The 21905-nt window shown below is 39.5% G+C and overlaps 1 protein-coding gene across 1 annotated transcript in view; it reads left to right on the forward strand.

Moving 5' to 3' along the window:
• Ar (androgen receptor) overlaps nucleotides 1-21905 on the forward strand; it is a 173097-nt gene that overhangs the window by 135131 nt on the left and 16061 nt on the right. Inside the window, exon 3 of the mRNA XM_013031639.1 lies at nucleotides 1149-1265. Coding sequence (XP_012887093.1) covers nucleotides 1149-1265 — 117 coding nt within the window. The remainder of the gene's footprint in view (nucleotides 1-1148; nucleotides 1266-21905) is intronic.

Consider the following 21905-nt stretch of genomic DNA (forward strand, 5'->3'; position numbering starts at 1 on the left):
TAAAGTATTTTTTGTCTATAAATGTTGGTAACTCTTGTTTGCCTACATATTCCTCTGTTCCATGTGTGTATTCAGTGTGTGTCTCTGTTTATTGAGAGCATACTCCATACCAGGATTGTATAGGATGCAAAAGAACAAAATATTGAGCAAGTCATCTGTTTCTGGGTGGACTTCCATGTCTTTCTTTGAGTAGCTATCATCGTGATATCCTAAGGACTTTCGTGCTTGCATGCATGTGTATGTACATGCATGTGCATGTATGCCTTTTTGGTTTTTGTCAATCGTGGGGCCTGAACTCTGGGCCTGGGTACTGTCCCTGAGTTCTTCAGCTCAAGGCTAGTGCTCTACCATTAGAGCCACAGCACCACTTCCAGCTTTTTCTGTTTATATGGTGGTAAGGAATCGAACTCAGGGCCTCATGCATGCAAGGCAAGCACTCTACCACTGAGCCACCTTCCCAGCCCAACATGTATGTACTTTTGTCTGAGTTATCTGTGATAACTCCAGCTGTGCACAATGGTGATCTTTGTTCTCCTACTGGCTTTGCAATACTTCCTTTTGCTGCTATGACTCACCATAAAAAAGTAGACTTTATCTCTGTTTGAATTTTGTAACTCACAGGATTGGGAGTGTGTTCACTAGCAATTTAAACAGTCAAGGATATCAAAGATTTCTTTCTATGGAAGTTTTGTCTGCACAGGTGTTATGAAAAAAAGTACAATTTTATGCATGATTACAAGTGTCGGTAGAAGGATACATCTGGACCATGGTAAAAAGAGTGATAATTTCCTCAACTGATTGTTTTCTCTTGGGAATTTTCATCTTTTACTCAAGATTGAGCATCCTACTGTGAAAAAAAAGTAGTGAGTTGTCCTAATAATGTAAGTATCAGCAGAATCTGAATTGTTTCCCTAGACAAAAAAAAAACACCTATGAAATCTGAGTATATAGTAGAGAATTAAATGACTGTTTTTAATAGATCCTGTGTGATCAAATTGTTTAATGCCATTGTCCATCCGTTTCTACCATAAATACACACACACACACACACACACACACACACACACACCTCCATGCCTTCTCACCTAGAAAATCTCAAAGAATTTGGAAACACATTAACAAGTCTGTTATTCTTATTCTTTATCTAGGAAAACAGAAGTACCTGTGTGCCAGCAGAAATGATTGTACCATTGATAAATTTCGAAGGAAAAATTGTCCATCTTGCCGTCTTCGGAAATGCTATGAAGCAGGAATGACTTTGGGAGGTATGATACTTTCCTTTCTCGTAGTCTCCCCCTCCCCCCCCCACCATCTGAATGTTTAAACCTTATTTCCCTCTATGATTCAGCCAATAGGACCAGCAATGCAGGCTGAGCTTTTCAAATACAATGTGGCTATCAGAGAGCTTGTGCCTTTTTATCCTTAAACATACCACTCCTTATTCTTGGCTTCAGCATAGGTGCAGGAGCAGCATAGAAGCAGGAAACACAAGCCAACAGGGGGTAAGATTGGATATGAGGAACAGAGATCTCCAGCGGGTATAATGGTACTGGCCTGATGCTGTTTAATGGAAGCTAAAATAAACTACCTAAGGACTTGAGATCAGTAACAGGTGCAGGATGACCCAGGCACAGGCAGGCCGTGAATAACCAGGAGTATCCTACTGTTGTGTGTGTTGTAGAGCGAGCCACCTGGAATGAAAAACTACCTCTCCTTTCAGCCTACTAAATTGCCAAAGAGATAATTTCCTATCCTACATCTTCCAGGGATGTGCAGACCTTTTAATCATTTCCTTTTATTTACAATCCTATTGATCATTTCCAAAAGCATTTTAGTAGTGCTGTCACTCAATAGAAGGAAGATATATCTCTTTGAAGCATGACCCTCTATCATAAGGCTCTCTATCCCCTGAGCCTGTGTCTACCATGAACACTGTCACCATTCCAGAATGGCTTAACACCAGTTGACTGACACTTAATTTTCCCTCTCCAAATTCCTCATCTGTTCATATTTATATCGCTCCAGTGCCAGGGGCCTCCCTGTGCCTGCTGCTTCCTAAAAGACACATCTTTCATTAGAAAAGCAAGCTCATTAGTATACTTTGATTTAGAAATGGAACTTGAAGAAAAAGCAAATCCATTTCTGAGTGCCTGAAAACTGTAGTCTCGTACCTGAATATTCATTATCAGCTTGGAAAACCCAAGTACCTGGAATGAATCCAACCCCTTCTCCAATCTCTAAACTCTAATTTAAAGCAATTGTTTGCCTTTGGTTTTCTATGGAGTATTTAATACCTCATCTGCCTATGTGTGCATTTAAAGACACCAACTTATTTTCTAAGTCTGGAGTAGGGCCACGTAGATTTTTATGTAGATAATTATATCCTCCCCTCCCCACAGGCTGGTAGTATTCTTTATGCACATGAAATTACCACAAATGGATTGACCCAGGCTCAATCTGACTGCGTTTCAACAGCAGCGTCTCAAGCATTGTCTAGTAATTTTACCTATCATGGGCAGATGCCCTAGGAAGGCCTTCCCGAACAATCACATTGACACTCAAATATTTGAGATAAATCACCTTTGATTTTGCTTGTTCATTGTACTCCAAAGAAATCCCACAACTGTTTTGTAGTAGGGAAGAAGACAAGATGGGACAGCAAAGAGGAGTTTTCTCCATATAAAGGTTGCAAGTCTAGGAAAAGGTTCTGATATACTCACCTCTCAATTATCTAGCTTCATATGAATGATATGTAAGGTAATGGATTTCAGAAGAAGAACCCTATGGTTTGCCACCTGCTGAAATGAATTTCAAGCCCACTTTGCTACAGGTAAAGTTTCTCAGTCACAAAAGTCCTCATTACATTTAGGTACAAATCTTAATACATTACTTCCATGTTTTGGATCATATCCTCGAATATAAAGGTGCGGTGGTGCACACTTGTAATCCCAATCCTCAGGAGGCTAAAGTAGGAAGATCAAGAGTTTAATAACAGCCTAGACTACACAGCAATTTGAGGCAAGCCTGGGCTGTATAGTAAGGCTATGCTTCAGAAAGGGAAGAATGGAGGGATGGGAGAAGGAAGGAAGGAAGGGACTTGTGAACTTACTATGGTAATGTTACTTTACAAAAGGAGCCTATGTATAAAAGACATTTTCACTGTACTATATAGCAGTCAAACATAAATTTGTACATTAATTTATTGGAAAAGATGTGGCACAATAAGTTTTCACATTGGTTCCCCAGATTCTTAATAATTTTGCCATTGGAGTCAGACAGACGTAAGTTAAAAATCAGCTCCATTATTTATTGTTTGCTCCCCCTGACCCTCCATTTATTCACCTGTATTCCTGAGACATCCTTGAAGAATTATGATGAAGATCAGGAAACAAGATGAATATGAACGTCTTTGATAAATGACAATGTGTTCAACAAATATAGGGCATTTATAGGTACTTTACTTGAGCCAGGATCTTCATTCATACTTCATCCTGAAGACTTTTACCTCAGTATCTGGCTTGCTCTATAACATACAACAGCTGCAACTGGTAGTGGGTTTAACCAGAAATCACCCTTGATCACCTCAAACTGAAAAGCAACACCTGTATCCTGTATGGAAGGTGATTTTAAATTAAATAAATGATATGTTGTATAAGTATCTTGTCAGTAAAAAGAACCCTAACGTTTGATCTCCTAAGCTACTGCTTGAAAAATAATTTTGTGCATTTCACTAAATATATGATCATATTCCCTGCCTTCTTGCCCAGATGTCTCCAAAGTTTGTTTGTTAACTTGCAAACTTAGTATATACCACCTCCTTCCTCAAACAACCAAGAAAAGAAAGCAAGCGTGTATACATAGTAGCCCTGTGCATACTGTAACAATGAATTTCCATTGTCAAAACATTTGGTGTAGCATAGACAGATTGATCATCTTGCAGAAGAATTCATATTATTTCCTTCTCATCACTCCAATCAAAACCATCTAATATGTCTCAATATGGCCATCACAAGTCCCCTTTCTCCACTAAGGCTCAGCTTTCCCATCATAAAGTTGGGAACATTCATCAGCTCTTTCTTGCCTTGCTCCTAGAAGTACAAATAGTTGAGACTTAAATGCTTTGATTTGCATAATAATTTAGCTACCTTGCCCAATTCACACCTACATAAGATATATTAGATGTCTAAAAGTAGACTGAATAGATAGGCTGCTGAGGGAGTGGAGTGCAGAAAGGCTTTCTGGGCACCTTCGCAAACATGGCACTCTGCAACTTATGGTTGCTTGGTTGCTCAGTCTCAAGATCTCTAATCTGGGCTGAGCACTGATGGCTCGTGTTTGTATTCCTAACTACTCAGGAAGCTAATAATTTGAAGTTACTCCTAGCAGGAAAAGTCTGTGAGACTTAATCTCCAATTAACCACTTAAATAATAATCTGGAAGTAGAGTGGATCTATGGTTTGAATGGTAGAGTGCTAGCCTTGAGCAAAAAAAGCTAAGGATCTGAAATCAAGACCAAATACTGGCTCTATTGTATTGCATTCTCTGGTGATGGGAGCTCCGCAACTAAGAGATGCTTGGTCCACTTTTGCCTTTTCCTCCTTCCTTTTTTATATTTTTTTTTAGTGTGAAAATACTGTACAGAGGGGTTACAATTACATGGGCAAGATAATGAGTACATTTCTTATCAAGCATTGTAGCCTCCTCCTTTGTTTCCCCTTCTCATCCCTTCCCATCCTCCCGCCACCCAATCCTCCTCCCCCCCACCAAAGTTGTAAAGTTCGTTTTTCTACATAATGACTTGTACATCTCATTGTTGCAATGGGTCCACCTGTATCCCTATTTAAATGATTTGTTTTGTCCCTTCCCCTCCACAAATTATACCGACATCAAATACAGTGAAAGCAGGGGTTATACTGTGGGGGAGGGACATACAAAGCAACAAAGAAACAATCGCATGAAAGAAAAAAAGCATTTGAATACATATCTTAGGGTTCATTTCCCTAACATCACCTTATCTGACCTTTTCTGCTTCACTCAGACATACACTAGATATTGCAAATAAGGGAAACCATGGGACCTATGTTTCTTTGGGCCTGGCTTACTTCACTCAATATAATTTTTTCCAAGCCTTTCCATTTCCTAACAAATGGGGCAATGTCATTCTTTCTGATGGAGGCATAGAATTCCATTGTGTATATATACCACATTTTCTTGATCCATTCATCTACTGAGGGGCATCTGGGTTGGTTCCATATCTTAGCTATAGTAAATAATTGCTGCAATAAACGTAGTCGTGCTGGTAGCTTTAGTGTGGTCTTGTTTGTAAACATTTGGGTAAATGCCCAAAAGTAGGATTGCTCGGTCATAGGGGAGCTCTATTTGAGTCTTTTGAGGAACCTCCATACTGCTTTCCAAAGTGGTTGAACAAGTTTACACTCCCACCAACAATGAAGTAAGGTTCCCTTCTGTCCACATCCTCTCCAGCATCTTTTGTTATTAGAGTTCTTGATTTTAGCCATTCTAACTGGAGTGAGGTGGTATCTCAATGTTGTTTTGATTTGCATTTCTTTTACAGCTAGGGAGGTTGAGCATTTCTTCATGTGTCTATTGGCCATCCTTTCTTTCTTCTTCAGAGAAGTTTCTCTTTAAGTCTTTAGCCCACTTATTTATTGGGCAGTTGTTTCTTTGAAAATTTGTTGTTGGGGGATTTAATTTTTTGAATTCCAGGTATATTTTAGATATGAGACCCTTGTCCTTTGTATGGCTAGTGAAGATCTTCTCCCAATCCGTGGGCTTTCTATTGATCTTGCTAGCTATGTCCTTTGCCATGCAGAAGCTCTGAAATGTCATACAATCCCATGCCTTTTCCTTCTTCTTTCCATGCCTACCTACCTACCCAATTCCTTCCTTCTTTCCTTAACAGATTTTCTTCTGAAAGGGTCTAATGGGTAGTTAGACTCTCAGGATGGGCCTCTAAAGACCACTTGCTGGCTCTCAACTGTACATCCAGGGAAAAGTTAGGTCTTCTTTTTATGTGATTCATTTCTAGCTGTTTTTGAAAATCACATATTGCTAATTGCTTCAAGAATTTAATACCTTGCCTACTTTTCATTTAAGAAAACATAAATATAACTGTCCAGAAAAGGACCTCCCCCTGCCCTGCCATGAATAGCTTTTTCACAGTGCACAATTAGAATGAATGAAAAATCAAATCTCTTTTTTTCCTGCCCTTTCCAAGGATATAGTCCCAGTTTCTAAGATGGAATCAAGAAGAATCACCAATCCTGTCATTTTCTTCCTGACCCTTTTCTTCTTCCCAGTTGCCTGGCTATTCTCCCCTAAACATTATTTCTTTTTGTATTTTACAATTCTCCATTTCTCTACTTTTAGTGAATAATACTTCCCTGTTAACTCTTTCACTTCCTGAATCATTAAATGTTATAGGCCTTTCGCAACATTAAAGTGGCAGACAGTCTGCATAAGAGGGGAATAAGCATGGGTCACCAGGATATGTGAGAATCTGAGCTGTGAAGCATTTTCTTCAGATTATTTGAGAAGTCTCTTTCCTAATGGAAACTGAACTCTGTATATCAAGAATAAAAACATGTCGCAGTTTTGATAGCCTCTATGACTTCTCTAGTTGGGATGATAGCTCAGGAAGCTTCTGGTCATGGTCTAATGCCATCATGGACTATATGATTATCTTTGCAGTTTCTAATGTTGAAGCCAGTCCTGATACTAGCTGTCTAATCATTCACCATGCTCAAGAGAATCTCAGCATTGCTACTTCTAGATCTTATATCCTGGATGCAAGAAAGTGATTCCAATGCTATAATTCATACCCTGGCTCTTTACAGCATTTTTCATTCATATACCCATACATTCTTTCAGTCATTCAAGAAACAGTTGCTTTCATCTTTGCCTTCATTGAAATCCTCTATCATCTAGCAAGTATTTGTTGAGTTCCAACTATTTAGCAGATGCTATCTATGCATTTAGAGAAAGCAAAGACAAATAAGACATAATCTTTGCTTTACAAGTTATATAAGGGGGCTGGATTCCAACAGCTCATGCCTGTCATTCTAGCTTCTCAGGAAGCTGAGATCTGAAGACAGCCTGGGGAGGGAAATGTCCGTGAGTCTCATATCTAATTAACAACCAAAAAGCCAGAAATGGAAATGAATGAATAAATAACGCTAAGCAACAGTGCCCAGGCCCTGAGTTCAAGCCCTAATACTAACGCAAAAAAAAAAAAAAGACAGTGATCATGAGTATATTAACCTTAACGACCAAATAGGAAATTAGTGGGAAGTAATATGAAAGGAAAGCATATGCCAGGCAAAGAGCACGGTTTGATTAAAGGTACAGAGACATAAAGAAATGCTATGAAATTTGAGGAACAGCAAGTAATTTAATAGCCAGAGAGAGAAAAAAATTGGGAAGGAAAGTTGTATCCTCATTGAAAGTGTAATTGGTTATTAAGTTTAAAAGTTTGGGCTTCAGGCAGTTGAAGATTTATGACCACTAGACAAACACAGCCACCCAGCATCTTGTTCATTTTCATATTTGGTTTTTTAAAAGAGAATTCATGGCAGCGTAAAGGTTGCACTTTGGAAAGGCTTCGATTTTTATTTATTTATTTTTATTGTGAAAATACCGCACAGAGGGGTTACAATTACATGGGCAAGGTAATGAGTACATTCTTATCAAACATTGTTGCCTCCTCCTTTGTTCCCCCTTCCCATCCCTTCCCGTCCCCCTCCACTGCCAAAGTTCATTTTTCAACATAACGTCTTGTACATCTCATTGTTACAATGGATCCACCTGTATCCCTATTTAAACAATTTGGTTTGGGGTTTTTTTTATTTGTTTTTTAATAGAGAGAATTCTCACATCAGGTTTTGCTAAATATGTAACACTGGCTCCTGAATTTAGTTGTTTCCACTGATCCTTATAGGACTAATAATATACATGAGGAACTTCTTACCTCGACCAAGGCAGCTGGCTTGTATAAAGATCCCATCTCAATCCCCAAAGCCAGATGTCTTTGTCTAGGACACCATTTCCCAATGTGGCTTCTGCAAAAAAAAAAATGTTTCCATTATGTTCTATATAAAATGCTTAGAGTTTAAAGCACAGAATTTAACCCACGAAAAAAGAAAGAAAAATAATTTCCTTTTTGCCAGTCCTGGGGCTTGAACTCAGGGCCTGGGCACTGTCCCTGAGCTTTTTAAGGCTAGCACTCTACCATTTGAGCCACAGTGCCATTTCTCCTTTATTTATGTGGTACTGAGGAATCAAACTCAGGGCTTCATACATGCTAGGTAAGCACTCTACCACTGAGCCATATTCCCAGCTGAAAAATAATTTCCATAATCAAATAAAAGAAGGAAACTTGAATATTATAATCTTTTGGGGGAAGATATGCAATGCTTGATATCATAGTAGAGGGCCTGACAAGTTCTGACATAAAGTGAACTGAGGGCTAGGCACCAGTGGCTCACGCCTATAATCCTAGCTACTCAGGAGGATGAGATCTGAGGATCACATTTCAAAGACAGCCCTGGCAAGAAAGTCCCTGAGACTCTTATCTCCAATAAACCACTAGAAAACTAGAAGTGGTGCTGTGGCTCAAGCAATAGAGCGCTTGCCTTGAGCTGAAGAGCTGAGGGTTATTGCCCAAGCCCAAAGTTCAAGCCCCATGACCAAAAAAAAAAAAGTGAACAGAGGAACTTTATAACCGAGGATTTCCACAGTTACCTGCGTACATTCTACCAAAACACTGTTCTGCATAATAACTTTTAGAAAATTTAGATACAATTAAATACTTTATCTTGTAGGCAGACAATATGCCTCATCCAGATCATTTATTTTGCAAATGTGTGACATCACTATTTAGGAGAATTAGATAAGATGCATTAGTGAGTATATTTCTAACACATATTGTCAGCATCACATAAAATGACCATTAAAATGGGTATCTATGAATTCTACTCTAGACTTTAACCATCTTATTGCATCGTCAAATCAACCTACACCCCCAACATGATGCAACCACATAATCATACTGCTAAAGTAGGAGATCTAGAAACCACACAGTAATTTCATCCCCTCTACTTCCTGCTTTACAGGAAGCAAAATGTTATAAAGAAATAAAAATGTTTAGGTTAGTTACTAGGATTTCATTTCTTTTCCTTTGACTTTTTTTGTTCTTAATAATATATTTTATTGTAAAGATACTATACAGAGGGATTACAGTTACATGAGCAAGGTAATGTCGATTTCTTATTGAGCGTTTTTACCACTTCCTTTATTTTTCCCCTACCATCTTTTTCCTCCCCACTTCCTTAACTCCTCCCTCTCCCCCACCCCTTACAAAGTTGTAAAGTTCATTTTCAACATACTGTCTTGTACAACTCATTGTTATAATGGGCATCCATCCTGTATCCTTATTTCAGCATTTTGTTATTTCCCTTCCCCTCCCCAAATTAGAAAAATGTATATACAAGATGCAGGACACCAGAATCAAATACAGTAACAACAGGAGTTGTACCAAGGGGAAAGAATTATATTAAGTGAAGTAAGCCAAACTCAAATAAACATAGGTCCCATGGTTTCCCTTATCTGCAATAACTAGTATATGTCTAGGACAAGCAGAAGAGGTCAAAAGCTATGTACATATGACCATATTACCTGATGCTAAGCAAAATAAACCCCAAGATAGGGACACAAGAGATTTTATCTTTCTTGTTCTTTTTAATGTACTTGTAATGTGCTATGTGATTTTTTTGTGTGTGTTTCTCCTTTGACTCTTTAGACTGGAGTCATAAAGGTTTTCAGGTTGCAGATGCAAGCAATCAGTCTCAGTTCTGGGAAGTGCCACTTCCACACAGTTGTCAGATACTTGAATATTCACACAGCTCTGCTTAACTAAGAAGTGCTCAGAGAAGCAGCATTGAATTTTGGCATCAACATTCACAATGCATGACCTAGTACTTAGGATTTTATAGTTGTTGTTGTTCTTGATGATGATGATGATGGTGGTGGTGATAGAAATAGGGCCACATGCATGCCAGGCAAGCATTCTGCTACTGGACCATACATCCAGCCCCTTTTTGCTTTTTCAAACAATGTTTTGGTGTATAGTGTAAATAACATGATGAGTTCAGATACAGAGAAGATGTGTTACTAGTCCTGACTCTGTCACTTACTGTCTTGACCTCAGGCAAATCCTACTTATCTCTGAAACTGTTTTTCCAACTATATTGTGAGAATGATGAACTCTTTCTTATAGAAAGAGTACATGGAAGCTGATGCATAGTAGGCACACAATAAATAATCACGGTCCCCTTTACTTATTCTAGGGATGAGTATTGGTTTTCCTTTGAGTTACTGGGCACCAAGGCAGATGGTCCTTTTTATGATGTAACAGTATGGCTTTTAGTTCTTGATCCTTGGTTCTTTGGTCTTTGAATCATCCTTGAATTAACCCTTGAAATACTTTTTTCCATGGTCTACATAGCCTCTCCTGCTAGCTACATGCATGTTGTGGTTTTCAATGGAACTTATATATTGAGAGACCACATACTTCTAATTCCTCCAAACTAAATTATCTTGGAAAGTACATATATTCTGTACTCCATCTTTAAGCATTTGCTTTGGGGGAACTATAATTAGAGGTAAGTAATCTTTTCCAATCATCAAAATTGATGGTATTATATAGCTAATTCTTAAATGAGTGTCTCTCTTGGAAAATTTCTTCAAATCTTTGAGTTTTAAAAATGTAATAGCATTAGAAGGATTGTATTGTTGTTTACTTTTATTGTAAGCACTCCAAAATCCTTGTCTTGCCTTTGATAGAGCAAAACCATGTAATGGACAACATTTTTTAAAGTAATAAGCAAAATAATAAGCATACACAGCACATAAAAATTGTGTATGGGGGGGAGGCTGATGTCTATAATCCTAGCTACTAAGGAGGCTGAGATCCGAGGATAGAGGTTCAAAGCTAGCCCAGGCAGGAACGTCCTTGAGCTTCTTATCTCCAATTAAAAACCAGAAAACGGGAAGTGGCACTGTGGCTCAAGTGGTAGAACACTGGCCTTGAACTGAAGAGTTTAGGGACAGCATCAAGGCCCAGATTTCATGCCCCAGGACAGACAAAAATAAGCAAAGTGTGTGTGTGTGTGTGTGTGTGTGTGTGTGTGTGTCTGTACATAAAAACAAGTATAAACAGGGGTTATACTGTGGGGGAGGAACATACAAAGAAACAGAAAATCACATGGTACATTATAAATACATTAGGAACAATAGCAAGAAAGAAAAAACCACTTGTGTCCCTATCTTGGGATTCATTTCATGTAACATCATCTTATCTGATCATATGTACATAGCTTTTGACCTTTTCTGCTTATCCCAGACATATATTAGTTATTGCAAATAAGGGAAACCATAGGACCTATGTTTCTTTGGGCCTGGTTTACTTATTATAAATTTTTCGAAGTCTTTCCATTTCCTAACAAATGGGGCGATATCATTCTTTCTGATGGAGACATAGAATTCCATCATACACACACACACACACACACACACACACACACACACACACACACACACACACATATCACATGTATTTGATGTTGGTGCCCTGCATCTTGTATATACACTTCTCTAACTTGGGGAAGGGAAGGGAAAAAACAAAATGCTTAAATAGGGATACAGGTTGACCCATTGTAACAATGAGATGTACAAGACACTATGTTGAAAAACGAACTTTACAATTCAGGCCCGAGCCGGTAGGGGAGAGGTGGAATATAGTTGTGGAAGTGAGAGGGAAGGGGTGGTAGGGGAAAAACAAAGGAGGAGGTAACAATGCATGATAGGAAATGTACTCATTACCTTGCTCAGGTAACTGTAACCCCTCTGTTCAGTATTTTTACAATAAAAAAACCTATTTTTTTAAAAAGCAAGTGTTTTATAAATATAATAATTCTGGTAAAAGTGTCATTTTTATTATAACATAGCTGCTTGTTTGTAAACCTTCTACTTTGGATTTATTTTATTTTTATTTTTTTATTTTTTGGGTACGGTCGTGAGCCTGAACTCTGGGCCTGGGCGATGTCCCTCAGCTCTTCAGCTCAAGACTAGCACTCTACCACTTGAGCCACAGTGCCACTTCCGGCTTTTTTTTCTGCTTATGTGGTGCTAAGGAATCAAACACAGGGCCACATGCATGCAAGGCAAACTCTCTACCACTGAGCCACTTTCCCAGCCCTCTACTTTGGATTTAATTTAAGAAGAATACTACCTGTTGTTATAAATTACAGGGTGTGTTTTTTTATGCACACAAAAAGCAAGCTAGGGATGGACCTCCGTGGTAGAGCACTTGTCAAGCATGCTTAAGGCCTTTGGATCCATCCCTAGAACCACAAAAATAAAACAAATGACAAAACCATAAAAGTTGGAAATAGTTTGCTATTTTACTGAACTTACATAGACAGTTTACTTGAGTGAGATACCCATATAATGACTTTTGAATATCTTTTGAGATCATAGTGCTTAGAAGTAAAACTAAAAGAAAACTACATGGCCATTAAAAAAATGCCAGTCGAGCCTTCAGCTTATCTGCTATAGATAATATCTCCATGACAACTGATACCTAGGAAGCAAACTGGAAATTAAATTACTACCTTGCATCACTTCTTTTGGAATCAGATTTGATTCTCTGAGTCCAGTTAATCCATGCTAATTCTTTGATGTATTAACCCAGTCATACCAGTGCCTTCTTTTCTTAACTTAATAATCCATTAGCTTTCATAGCTGAAGTGAGAATTAATTGTTGAAAAATATTGTGGTACCTTCTAGCAGTCTTTAATTAAAACCTTGTAAGCAGCAAGCATCTATACAAAACTTGAGCTAGCATTTGGAACTAAGAAGAAAAAGAATCTAGCTGATTACTCATGCCTCGAATCTATAATCCTAGTTACTCGGGATATGGAAATCTAAGGATCATGGTTCTAAGCCAGGCCAGGCAGGAAATTATGTGAGACTCACATCTCCAATTAACCAGTAAAAAAAAAAAAAGAAGTGGAACTGTGGCTCAAGTTATTGAGCAACTAGCCTTGAGTATAAAAGCTCACAGACAGCACTCAGGCCTGGAGTCCAAGCTCCAGTATTGGTACAAAACAAATCAGGGCTATAGTGCATAGACTATAGAATTCTTAGTCTGAAGCTTAAGAGCTTATGCAATTCAGCACATACACTGACCTTGGAGTTGAAGAATACTCCCTTGGTTGATGATTCTCTCCCAATGGGGCCAACAGTGGTTCCCTCCCTACCTCACAAAGATGTTATGAGAGCTAACTGTAGAAGCAGAGAAGTGACCATGCATATGGTTGTACATAATATAGTTATTGTTTCCTGTAATGTAGCTTGGCTTTGGCAGAGTACTTGTTGATTGTTTGTGATCATATGTGATGCAGTGAGACACTGATAGGTAGAAACACAGAAGCATGGGCTAGGTTGTTTGCTTTTCACAGTGAGCTGCTGAGAAGAAACTTTGCCAATGAGACTTGAGGTGCTATCCTGGACAAGCAGTCACTATATCTGTCTGAGGTTCTTGTGGCCATTTTTACTGGTTTATTAGACAATTCATAGATATCTTTCACCTAATTTCCATCCTTCAGTACCTCTGCCAAAGATCTAGCACTTGGCCTCAGGCCTCATCACTGACCTGAAGTAGTAGCTGATCTGAAGTTATTCAGTAAACAAGAAGCAGCTTTCTTCCTCTCCTGGAGGAGATACCGGCCAGCCTCTCTCTTAAAACACAGGAGATGAGAAGCAGACAGTTCTCTTCTTTCCAAAGTCAAAGTGACTCTGTTTTCAGGAACTCACACATTTCAGCTTTTCACAAGGAAGAAAGTAAAATCTTGGATGCAGTGCCTACTTTTCTTATTATCTTGTGGAGTTAGGATAGTGGACAAAAGTGGATCTGACTTTCTCTCTTACTTTTGGCCTTAGTGCTCCCACACTCTGCCACATCCTGAGTTAGCTTCAAAAATTGCACTGATGTCAAAGAAGAGGCACTTGGAATTTGTAGTGTACTACTTTGCCTCTGCCTCAGGGCTTCTGTACTGAAAGCAGTTTCCTTCTGCTGCAGGTTCAGTATGTGAAGCCAATGGCAGAAAAATAGGAAAGTGTTATCTGTGCCTTGCCTGGGGCCTGCCTTTCCCACTGTATTCCTTGTCCATTCTCTCTACATGCACTCTCGCACATGTGCATGCACACACACACGCATGTGCAAACATACATACCATCTTTCTCTTTCCCTTGACTCAGAAATGTTTGGGAAAACGCCAAAGGGAAGGAATTCATCAGGGAGATTTCCCCTTCTTGAGGTAAAATTTTAATCTCCAGGCCAACAAGAAGTTCCCTAATGTGGCTGGAAAGGTTAATGTAATTTATTTTTTAACTGCTTTCTATTTGCTTAAATGTTGGTTATTTGTGCTAGTGAATTTTCCTTTAATAAAACCATAAATACACCAATGGTATTTTCTTATTTACAACAGACTAACAGAATTCATGTTGTTAACCTTAGGCCTTTTTTCTTTTTCTTTTTTCTTTATTTTTCCTTCTCCTCCCCTTCTTCTCCTCCTCTTATTCTTCTTCTTCCTCCTCTTCCTCCTCCTCCTCTTCTTCATCCTCTTCCTCCTCCTCCTCCTCTTCTTACTCTTCCTCTTCCTCTTCTTTCTCCCATTTGCTTTCCAGGTCATGCTGACCTGTTCAGCATAGACTGTTTCACATTTGTTTTTAATGTCACTTTAAATGTAATTGTGAAAGCACGTATGCTCTAAATTCATGTAGTTACTTTTTCCAGTGGAAAAGCTTGGTATGCAAAAACATTTCCAGGCTTTGCCATTTCATAGGAGCAGTTTGGGTAGTGGCTTTCACCCCTTACTCACAATGGCATTTAGACAGTGAACCCATTTCTTCTGGCTCTTTAGTCAAAGAAAGAAAACTTGGAAATCATGTCTGACAGGTCCTGTGCTTTGTCAAGGAAACACAAAATTGCATATCCTTCTATTATTATTTTTACTCCTCCATGAACTAAAAACCATTAGACTAAATAGTCCCACATAAACCTTGAAAGATAAAATTTGATATTCTTCCCCACGGCTAGTCCTCTGACCCAGAATGGGGATTGGGAGGAGAATGGGGATGGGCCGGGGGGAGAGGACCAAAGAACCGTCTTGCCTGAGGGAATTTAGTGTACTTATTAATCCCACTTGATTGCACACTCCCCGCCCCATGTCTCATTTTATGTCTGCCAAGGACTGGCTCTGCTCCCTGTCTTTTGTCTCAGATCTAGTCCTTCCCCACCCAACTCTAACTCCCACCACTGACCCTGCTCTTCATTAACATGCTACTTAACCACATGAAAAGCAGAGTACTACCACCCTAGAAGTAAGGATGCCAGCCACTTTCTAGCTATGTGGCCTTGGGCAGGATTATTTTTGGCCTTCAATCTCCTCATCCATAAAATAAGGATTGGTTTGGAGAGGAAAGGAGGAGATAGATGATCTTAGGCCTCCAAAACTTTTATTTTTTCTGAAAGTAGAATCTTCAACAAAATCTGCCAGAATCCCAGCTGTAGGTATAGAATCAACCACTGATGCTCTGGTTTGAAAGGACATAGCATGGTTGGAGTCATGTCTTTGGGCCCCCTTTGCCTTCCCACAGAGGCCCTTGAAGGAATTTGTAGGGCCTCTATGAGATTGTTTGGAACATCTTCCTCACTCTTGATTCTCCTATTAGTTCTGGTGTAAATGCTATTTTATTAATTAAGTTTGGCATAAAAAAAGTCCACATACTTGACATAAAGAGCTTGAAAGTGGAGCAACAAGGGCAATTAGTAATTAGCAATAGTGATAGCTATTATTGATTGGTCTACAGAAGTTATTCTGTGCTGAGTATTTTTACAGACATTTCTGTTGGGAAAAATCACAACCACCCTGTGAAGTAAATCCTGTTATTATCTTAAGATTTCTGAAACTTGATTATTTGACCTTCAATATTTGGCTTCATGCCAGATGTCCAAAATGAAAGGCCATATTTTACCATAATATGGAGTTTTTCAGAATGTTTATTTGCCTAGATAGTCCATGGAGAATATCACAACCTTCCCATTAACATCCACTTGCACAGGATTCACTATCTCTTACCTTATTTCTTCCTAAAAACAGTCTTGTATAGTAATTAGGTCATATCATCAATGAGAAAACTGATGTATAGAAGAAATCAAGGAAGGTCACCCATCACATAAGACCATCACAGGCCCTTTTTGTGCAGAATGTTTTAGAACTTCATTAATGAATTTTGATTCCTAAAATTGAGTGCACTTTTCACCATAATTAAGAATTCTTTGATAGTGTAGAATTTGCCTTTTATTCTACAACACTGCAGTATCTATAGTCCTCAAAACAATCTGATGAATCAGGAACTGATATTCTCATTTACAAATGAATTCGTTGAGGTACAGGAAGGTTGAACATTGTCTAAAATCACACAGCTAGTCCGTGATAGAGCCAGGATTATAAATAAGACAATCTAACTCCAGAGCACTGCTTATAATTGCTAATTTTTCCACATGTGTGAAGAAATTAACATCTGGAAAGGAAAGGGACATTCCCATGATTCATTAGAAGCAACCCTGGCTCATAATTTAGTACTCGACATTTTAATCCTAAAACTATAAAGTGACATTCCCTAACTCCAGCTAGGGAATATTCCTAGTAGAAAGAAATACAGTTGTCCTAATTGAAGCTAGGGACCAGACATTTGGTTCCCAGGTCAAAATTAAAGTGTATGATTCTGTTTGTCCATACCACTATTGCGGGAGAGGGGAGGGGAAGGGGAAGGATTTACATAGTCATGCCCTGGGCAGGAAATCAATCACAATCACTTTTCTGGCTCTTCTTTTTTACATTCTTCAAGAATTTTTTTTTCTGTTTCTGTTTTTATTTTTTATTTTTACTCATTAGTCTCAGTCCCTGACTTAGAAAGATATATGAGTTCATGACCTTTAGATTTAAGCATTATAATATTGGAAACATTGCATGTGCACACACACACACACACACACACACACACACACACACGTGTGTATGCATTCCCATAACTCTAGCCTAGTCTGGCTTCACAGATAACTTGTAGTCTTGCACCAAACATACCTTTATGTTTACTTAGCATTTAAAATTACATTTAACTACCATGATATAACCTCTTCTGTGATCAATTTAATACATACCAGTAAAAATAATTCACACATAAAATTATATCTAAGATCTGACTTTAGTTCTTCAGGTAGCCATGTACCTATGTAACTCAGTTATTAATGTCATAATTTCTTATCTTTTCATCCCCTGCTGTATTCTCATCCCCTAGTAATCCTGCTATCACCTGCTGGGTTAGATTGTTTGCTGCCAATATATTCTTTACTCTTTAGGAATGGATGGAGACTGAAGAAACCATTAGGAGAACTACTTTGTTCCAGTAATTCTTTGATTTAGACCTCAGGAGTGACCTAATAAATAAATGGCAGCACCCTCCTTTTATAAATGAGAAAACTGAATGTAGGGAAGCAAAGTTATTAAGCTAATAATTGGCAGAGCTGGGATTTAAACCGAAGATTGCCTGATTCTGAAACCTCCTTCTCTCTCTCTCTCTCTCTCTCTCCCTCTCCTCTCTCTCTTTCTCTTTCTCTCTCTCTGCCTGTCTCTGTGTGTCTGTGTGTCTGTGTATCTCTCTCTCTCTCTCTCTCTCTCTCTCTCTCTCTCTCTCTCTCTCTCTCTCTCTCTCTCTCCCCTCCCCCTGTGCCAGTACTGGAGTGTGAACTCAGAGCCAGAGCCAGGTTGCTCTCTCTTATTAGCTTTTTGCTCAAAGCCAGTGTTCTACTACTTGAGCCACAACTTTACTTCTGACTCTTTGGTGATAAATTAGAGATGTGCCAGAGATGATTTTAAACCACAATTTTCAGATCTCAGCCTCCTGACTAAAACCTAACTTATTCTCTGTACCACCTTCTGTAAAAAAATATATTGTTGTTCTATTGCTATATAACATATCTCATAAATTTAGAAATTTCCAACCATATCCAACAGTCAGATCTGTTAGTTAGAAGTCTACCATAGTGAACTAGATTCTCTATTCAGCAATTCATAAGAACGAAATCAACACATTGGCCAGACTGTCTTTAATCCACACAACCTTCCTTTGCCAACCTTGCATGATTATGGCAGGATTCAGTTCTCTGTGGTTTTCGGATTAATTTTCCCATTCTTGTTTCCTGGTTATCAGCTAATAGCCCCTCTCAACTCCTGGAGGATGTCCTTTCTTTGCTATGTGAATCCTAACACCTCCAAAGCTATCAAAAAGAGACTCTTCCTTATGATGAATTTCTCACTAGATGAATGTCTTTATGGAAAGACCCCAGCTCTTCTGATTAAGCCAGACCTATCAAGGCTAATTAGCCTTAAAATTCATCTGAATTGGGACTTAATTATATCTGCCCCAGTCTTTCACAACATCTACATTAATGCTTGATTGCATAACTGGAAGAAATTCTATATAGTTGAGGATCTGAGAAATATTGAGGGCCAGCTTCGAAATCATTCTCCCCCAGGATGTGATCCCATGATAACATATGAGGAAAAGAAACACATTTGACCTTTAGCAGAGAGACTCAAACTTTCTAAGGCTCTGAAAACTTCACAACTGATCTACACCTCTTCCTTACCCATGGATGAGAAGGTATACATCTTGAGTAGGAAGGAAGAATGAGGTTGGGACAGTGCCAGACAGTCACAGGGCCAAGAGGAGTTACAGATTAATCACATCTGCTCCTTAAGAACACACCATGAATCCCAATTTGAAGACTCCCTGGAGCTATAGAGAGAGCCTCCACAGAAGTCTAGTGCCCCAGGACTGAGAAATGAGTTTCCTTTGGGATCTAGGTAGATTGGGCCCCTGAAGAGCAGCTAAGAATGGGGAAGTATCTTCAAAGGTCTTTTCTGCTCTGACCAAAGATGAAAAGGCACGGAAGAGATGAAAGGTAGCTAACACATCATTAGATAACCATCCACCTGCACTACCGCCCTCTCCTATAGCTTCATTCCTCTGTTTAAGTAAGCCATGAGCTTCTGCCTTGACATAGTGGCCTGTACTTCACACAGAAGAGTTACATTTGACTCTGGGGCTCAGGTGCAGGGGAAGGGAGGAGAATGGGGGAAGCCTTCATGGATGAAAACAAGGCCTTGGGCATTGAGTAACAGCTGAGACTAGCAAGTCTCATTTTCCAGCATTCTAAGTCATCTAGCTATATGCTGCCCTCTGCCACAGAGACAGAACAACAGAGGATCCCTCGACAGAATGAATGGAATCTAATTTCAATTATGTTCAGTACAGTCACCCTCTTTAGGCAGAGGCCAGAACACCTGGTGCGGCTTAGGCCCCTGTGGCCACAGGGACAGCACATTACCCAAGCCCTGGAGGCAAGCTGATGTCTTGTAGGTCTGAGAAAAGGTGAAAAAGCCAGGTAAATTCTCATTGTCACTGTACAGAAAGAGGGACGGATTATTTCATGTTGAAAGATTCTCCCCACAGTCTCTGCACACATTGATCTTACTTATAATGAGTTTGCTTAGGTCCACAAATCATCACCCCACAGAGATCAGAGTCATTGGTGGGAGAGTGGAAGTGATAGATGGATCTATCTAGATCTCACAGATCTAGCCAGCACCACCAATTGCTCTGTGTGTTCTTCCACCTTTTGAAAAAAAGCCAATTGATTCATCTGTATATAATTCATTTGGGGTTCTTTTCTTCTTCATCAATAGCTTGAGAATGGTATGGCAAATGAAACAGCTGCCCCAGAGAGCAGTCTATATTCAAAGCATAGAAGTTTGTGAGATGATTAAAGTGTTTTTTATCTTTGTTGTCTAATTTAGCAGCCACTGGCTGCATGTGGCTCGTGAATACTAGCAATATGTCCAGTGAACTAAGGGAGTCTGTTTTTAACTTTCTTATGTTTTAAATCATTTAATTTTTTTCTTTTGTTTTTTGGGGGGACTTCCTGGGGCTTGAACCCAGGTCCTGGGCTCAAGGCTAGCACTCTACCACTTGAGCCACAGCAAAACTTCCAGCTTTTTCTGTTTATGTGGTACTGAGGAATAAAACCCAGGACTTCATGCATACTAGGCAAGCACTCTACCACTAAGCTACATTCCCAGCTCAAATCATTTAAATTTAAATAGCCACACATGGCTTAGTGGCTATTGTATAATTGGACAGTGCAGGTTTGAAAAGGAGCTCAGAAAGGCATATAACTGGGTTAGGACAGGAATAAGTTAAAGAGAGAACTAATGAATTTAAAATAAGTACTCGGATTCTAATCCCAGTTCTGACACTAGGTTACTTCACCCTCTCTGAGTTCAGCCCGGATACATCTTTTCATCTTTTATTTGAAAGGTTGGGGTCACCTCACAAGTCCCAAAATGGTGACTAAGGATTGGATTCAACATTAGAATATGAGTTTCAGAAGAGGTAGGAAGGCAATAAGACACTCATTCCAATTCACTACACAGAGTACTAACCATCTACACACATACACAGTACACACACACACACACACACACACACACACACACACACACACACACACGTAAGGTGCCTGAGCCTAAATATTTTCTTGCAGCCACACTGGTGCTTATGCAGAAGATGGGGGGGGCGGGTCTTCACCTAGCTCAAAGGCCTAGAGGTGAGACAAGCCATCCTTTGAAATTCAGGAGATGGGAGTTGCCCACTCAGCCCCAAGGCCTCCAGGTAAGGCAAGCCATCCTTTGAAGTGTAGATGCCTGGTTCAATGGGGTGAGCTAGGAAGGCTCTGCTTTAGAGAAATGCAGATGTCATAGTCTTAGGAAAGCTGAATGCTCTGATGCTGCATTGATTAACTCCCTAAATGGCTTGAATCACCAGCCTCTGAGTAGCCTCTAAGCATACCCTATATGGAAGGTTAAGGCCTATCTTCTCTAGATGGAAAAGTTCTGCTAGTACCTGAGTTTGTCTGAGTAGGTCGGAAATCTTGTCTTCATGGTAGGGGAAGGGTGATTACCCCCTTCAGTGAATGCCCCCTCAGGCATTCCTGCGTCCCTAGAGACAGGGATGGGCACTTAGCTGATAGGTTGCTGAACCTGGGACTGGGACTGGAAGTGCCTGTGAGCCTGCCCTCCTGCCCAGACCCTATTTAGGCATGGAACAGCCTAGGTGCTGGGGCTCCCTGTCTCCTTGATGGAGTCCTGTGTCCTGTCTCCTGGCTTGTCTCTGGTCATCATGGCATCCCAATTCAGCTCTCCATCAGAGCTGAATTGGCTTGTTGGTACTGTTTTTGTTCTTTCTTTCTTCTCCAGCATGTTTCCTAGCTGTGCCTGCAGCCTGCTAACTGTATAATAAAGACTCCAATATTTCATATTCCAAAATGTGGCTTCTGGGATGAATCACCTTACAACAACACAAACATCTTCATTCTTTGTTACCTGTGTAGCCCCTAAAGGTATTTCAACCTGGCTAGGACCCCCAGGTGAACAACAAAAAAAGATTTCTACAGATTCTTCCTGTTTTCTCATGCTGTTAGTATTTATGCCATAGCAGTACACTAAATCTGTTACTATTTAGGCAAGTGACAATTGGATTATGGCTTCTTGTCTATTCCTTTCTGGATTAGGTACCAACAACTAAAGTTTAGAGTCTAGAGTAAAGATGGCAAGTGGGGAAGATAATGCTCCAACTTCACCCATCTCCTCTTAATTCTGCTTTAAGGCTAAAACTGTAAGATTTAGTGCTTTAGACACTTT

The sequence above is a fragment of the Dipodomys ordii genome, unplaced genomic scaffold, assembly GCF_000151885.1.
Source record: "Dipodomys ordii isolate 6190 unplaced genomic scaffold, Dord_2.0 Scaffold142, whole genome shotgun sequence".
Taxonomy (NCBI): Eukaryota; Metazoa; Chordata; class Mammalia; order Rodentia; family Heteromyidae; genus Dipodomys; species Dipodomys ordii.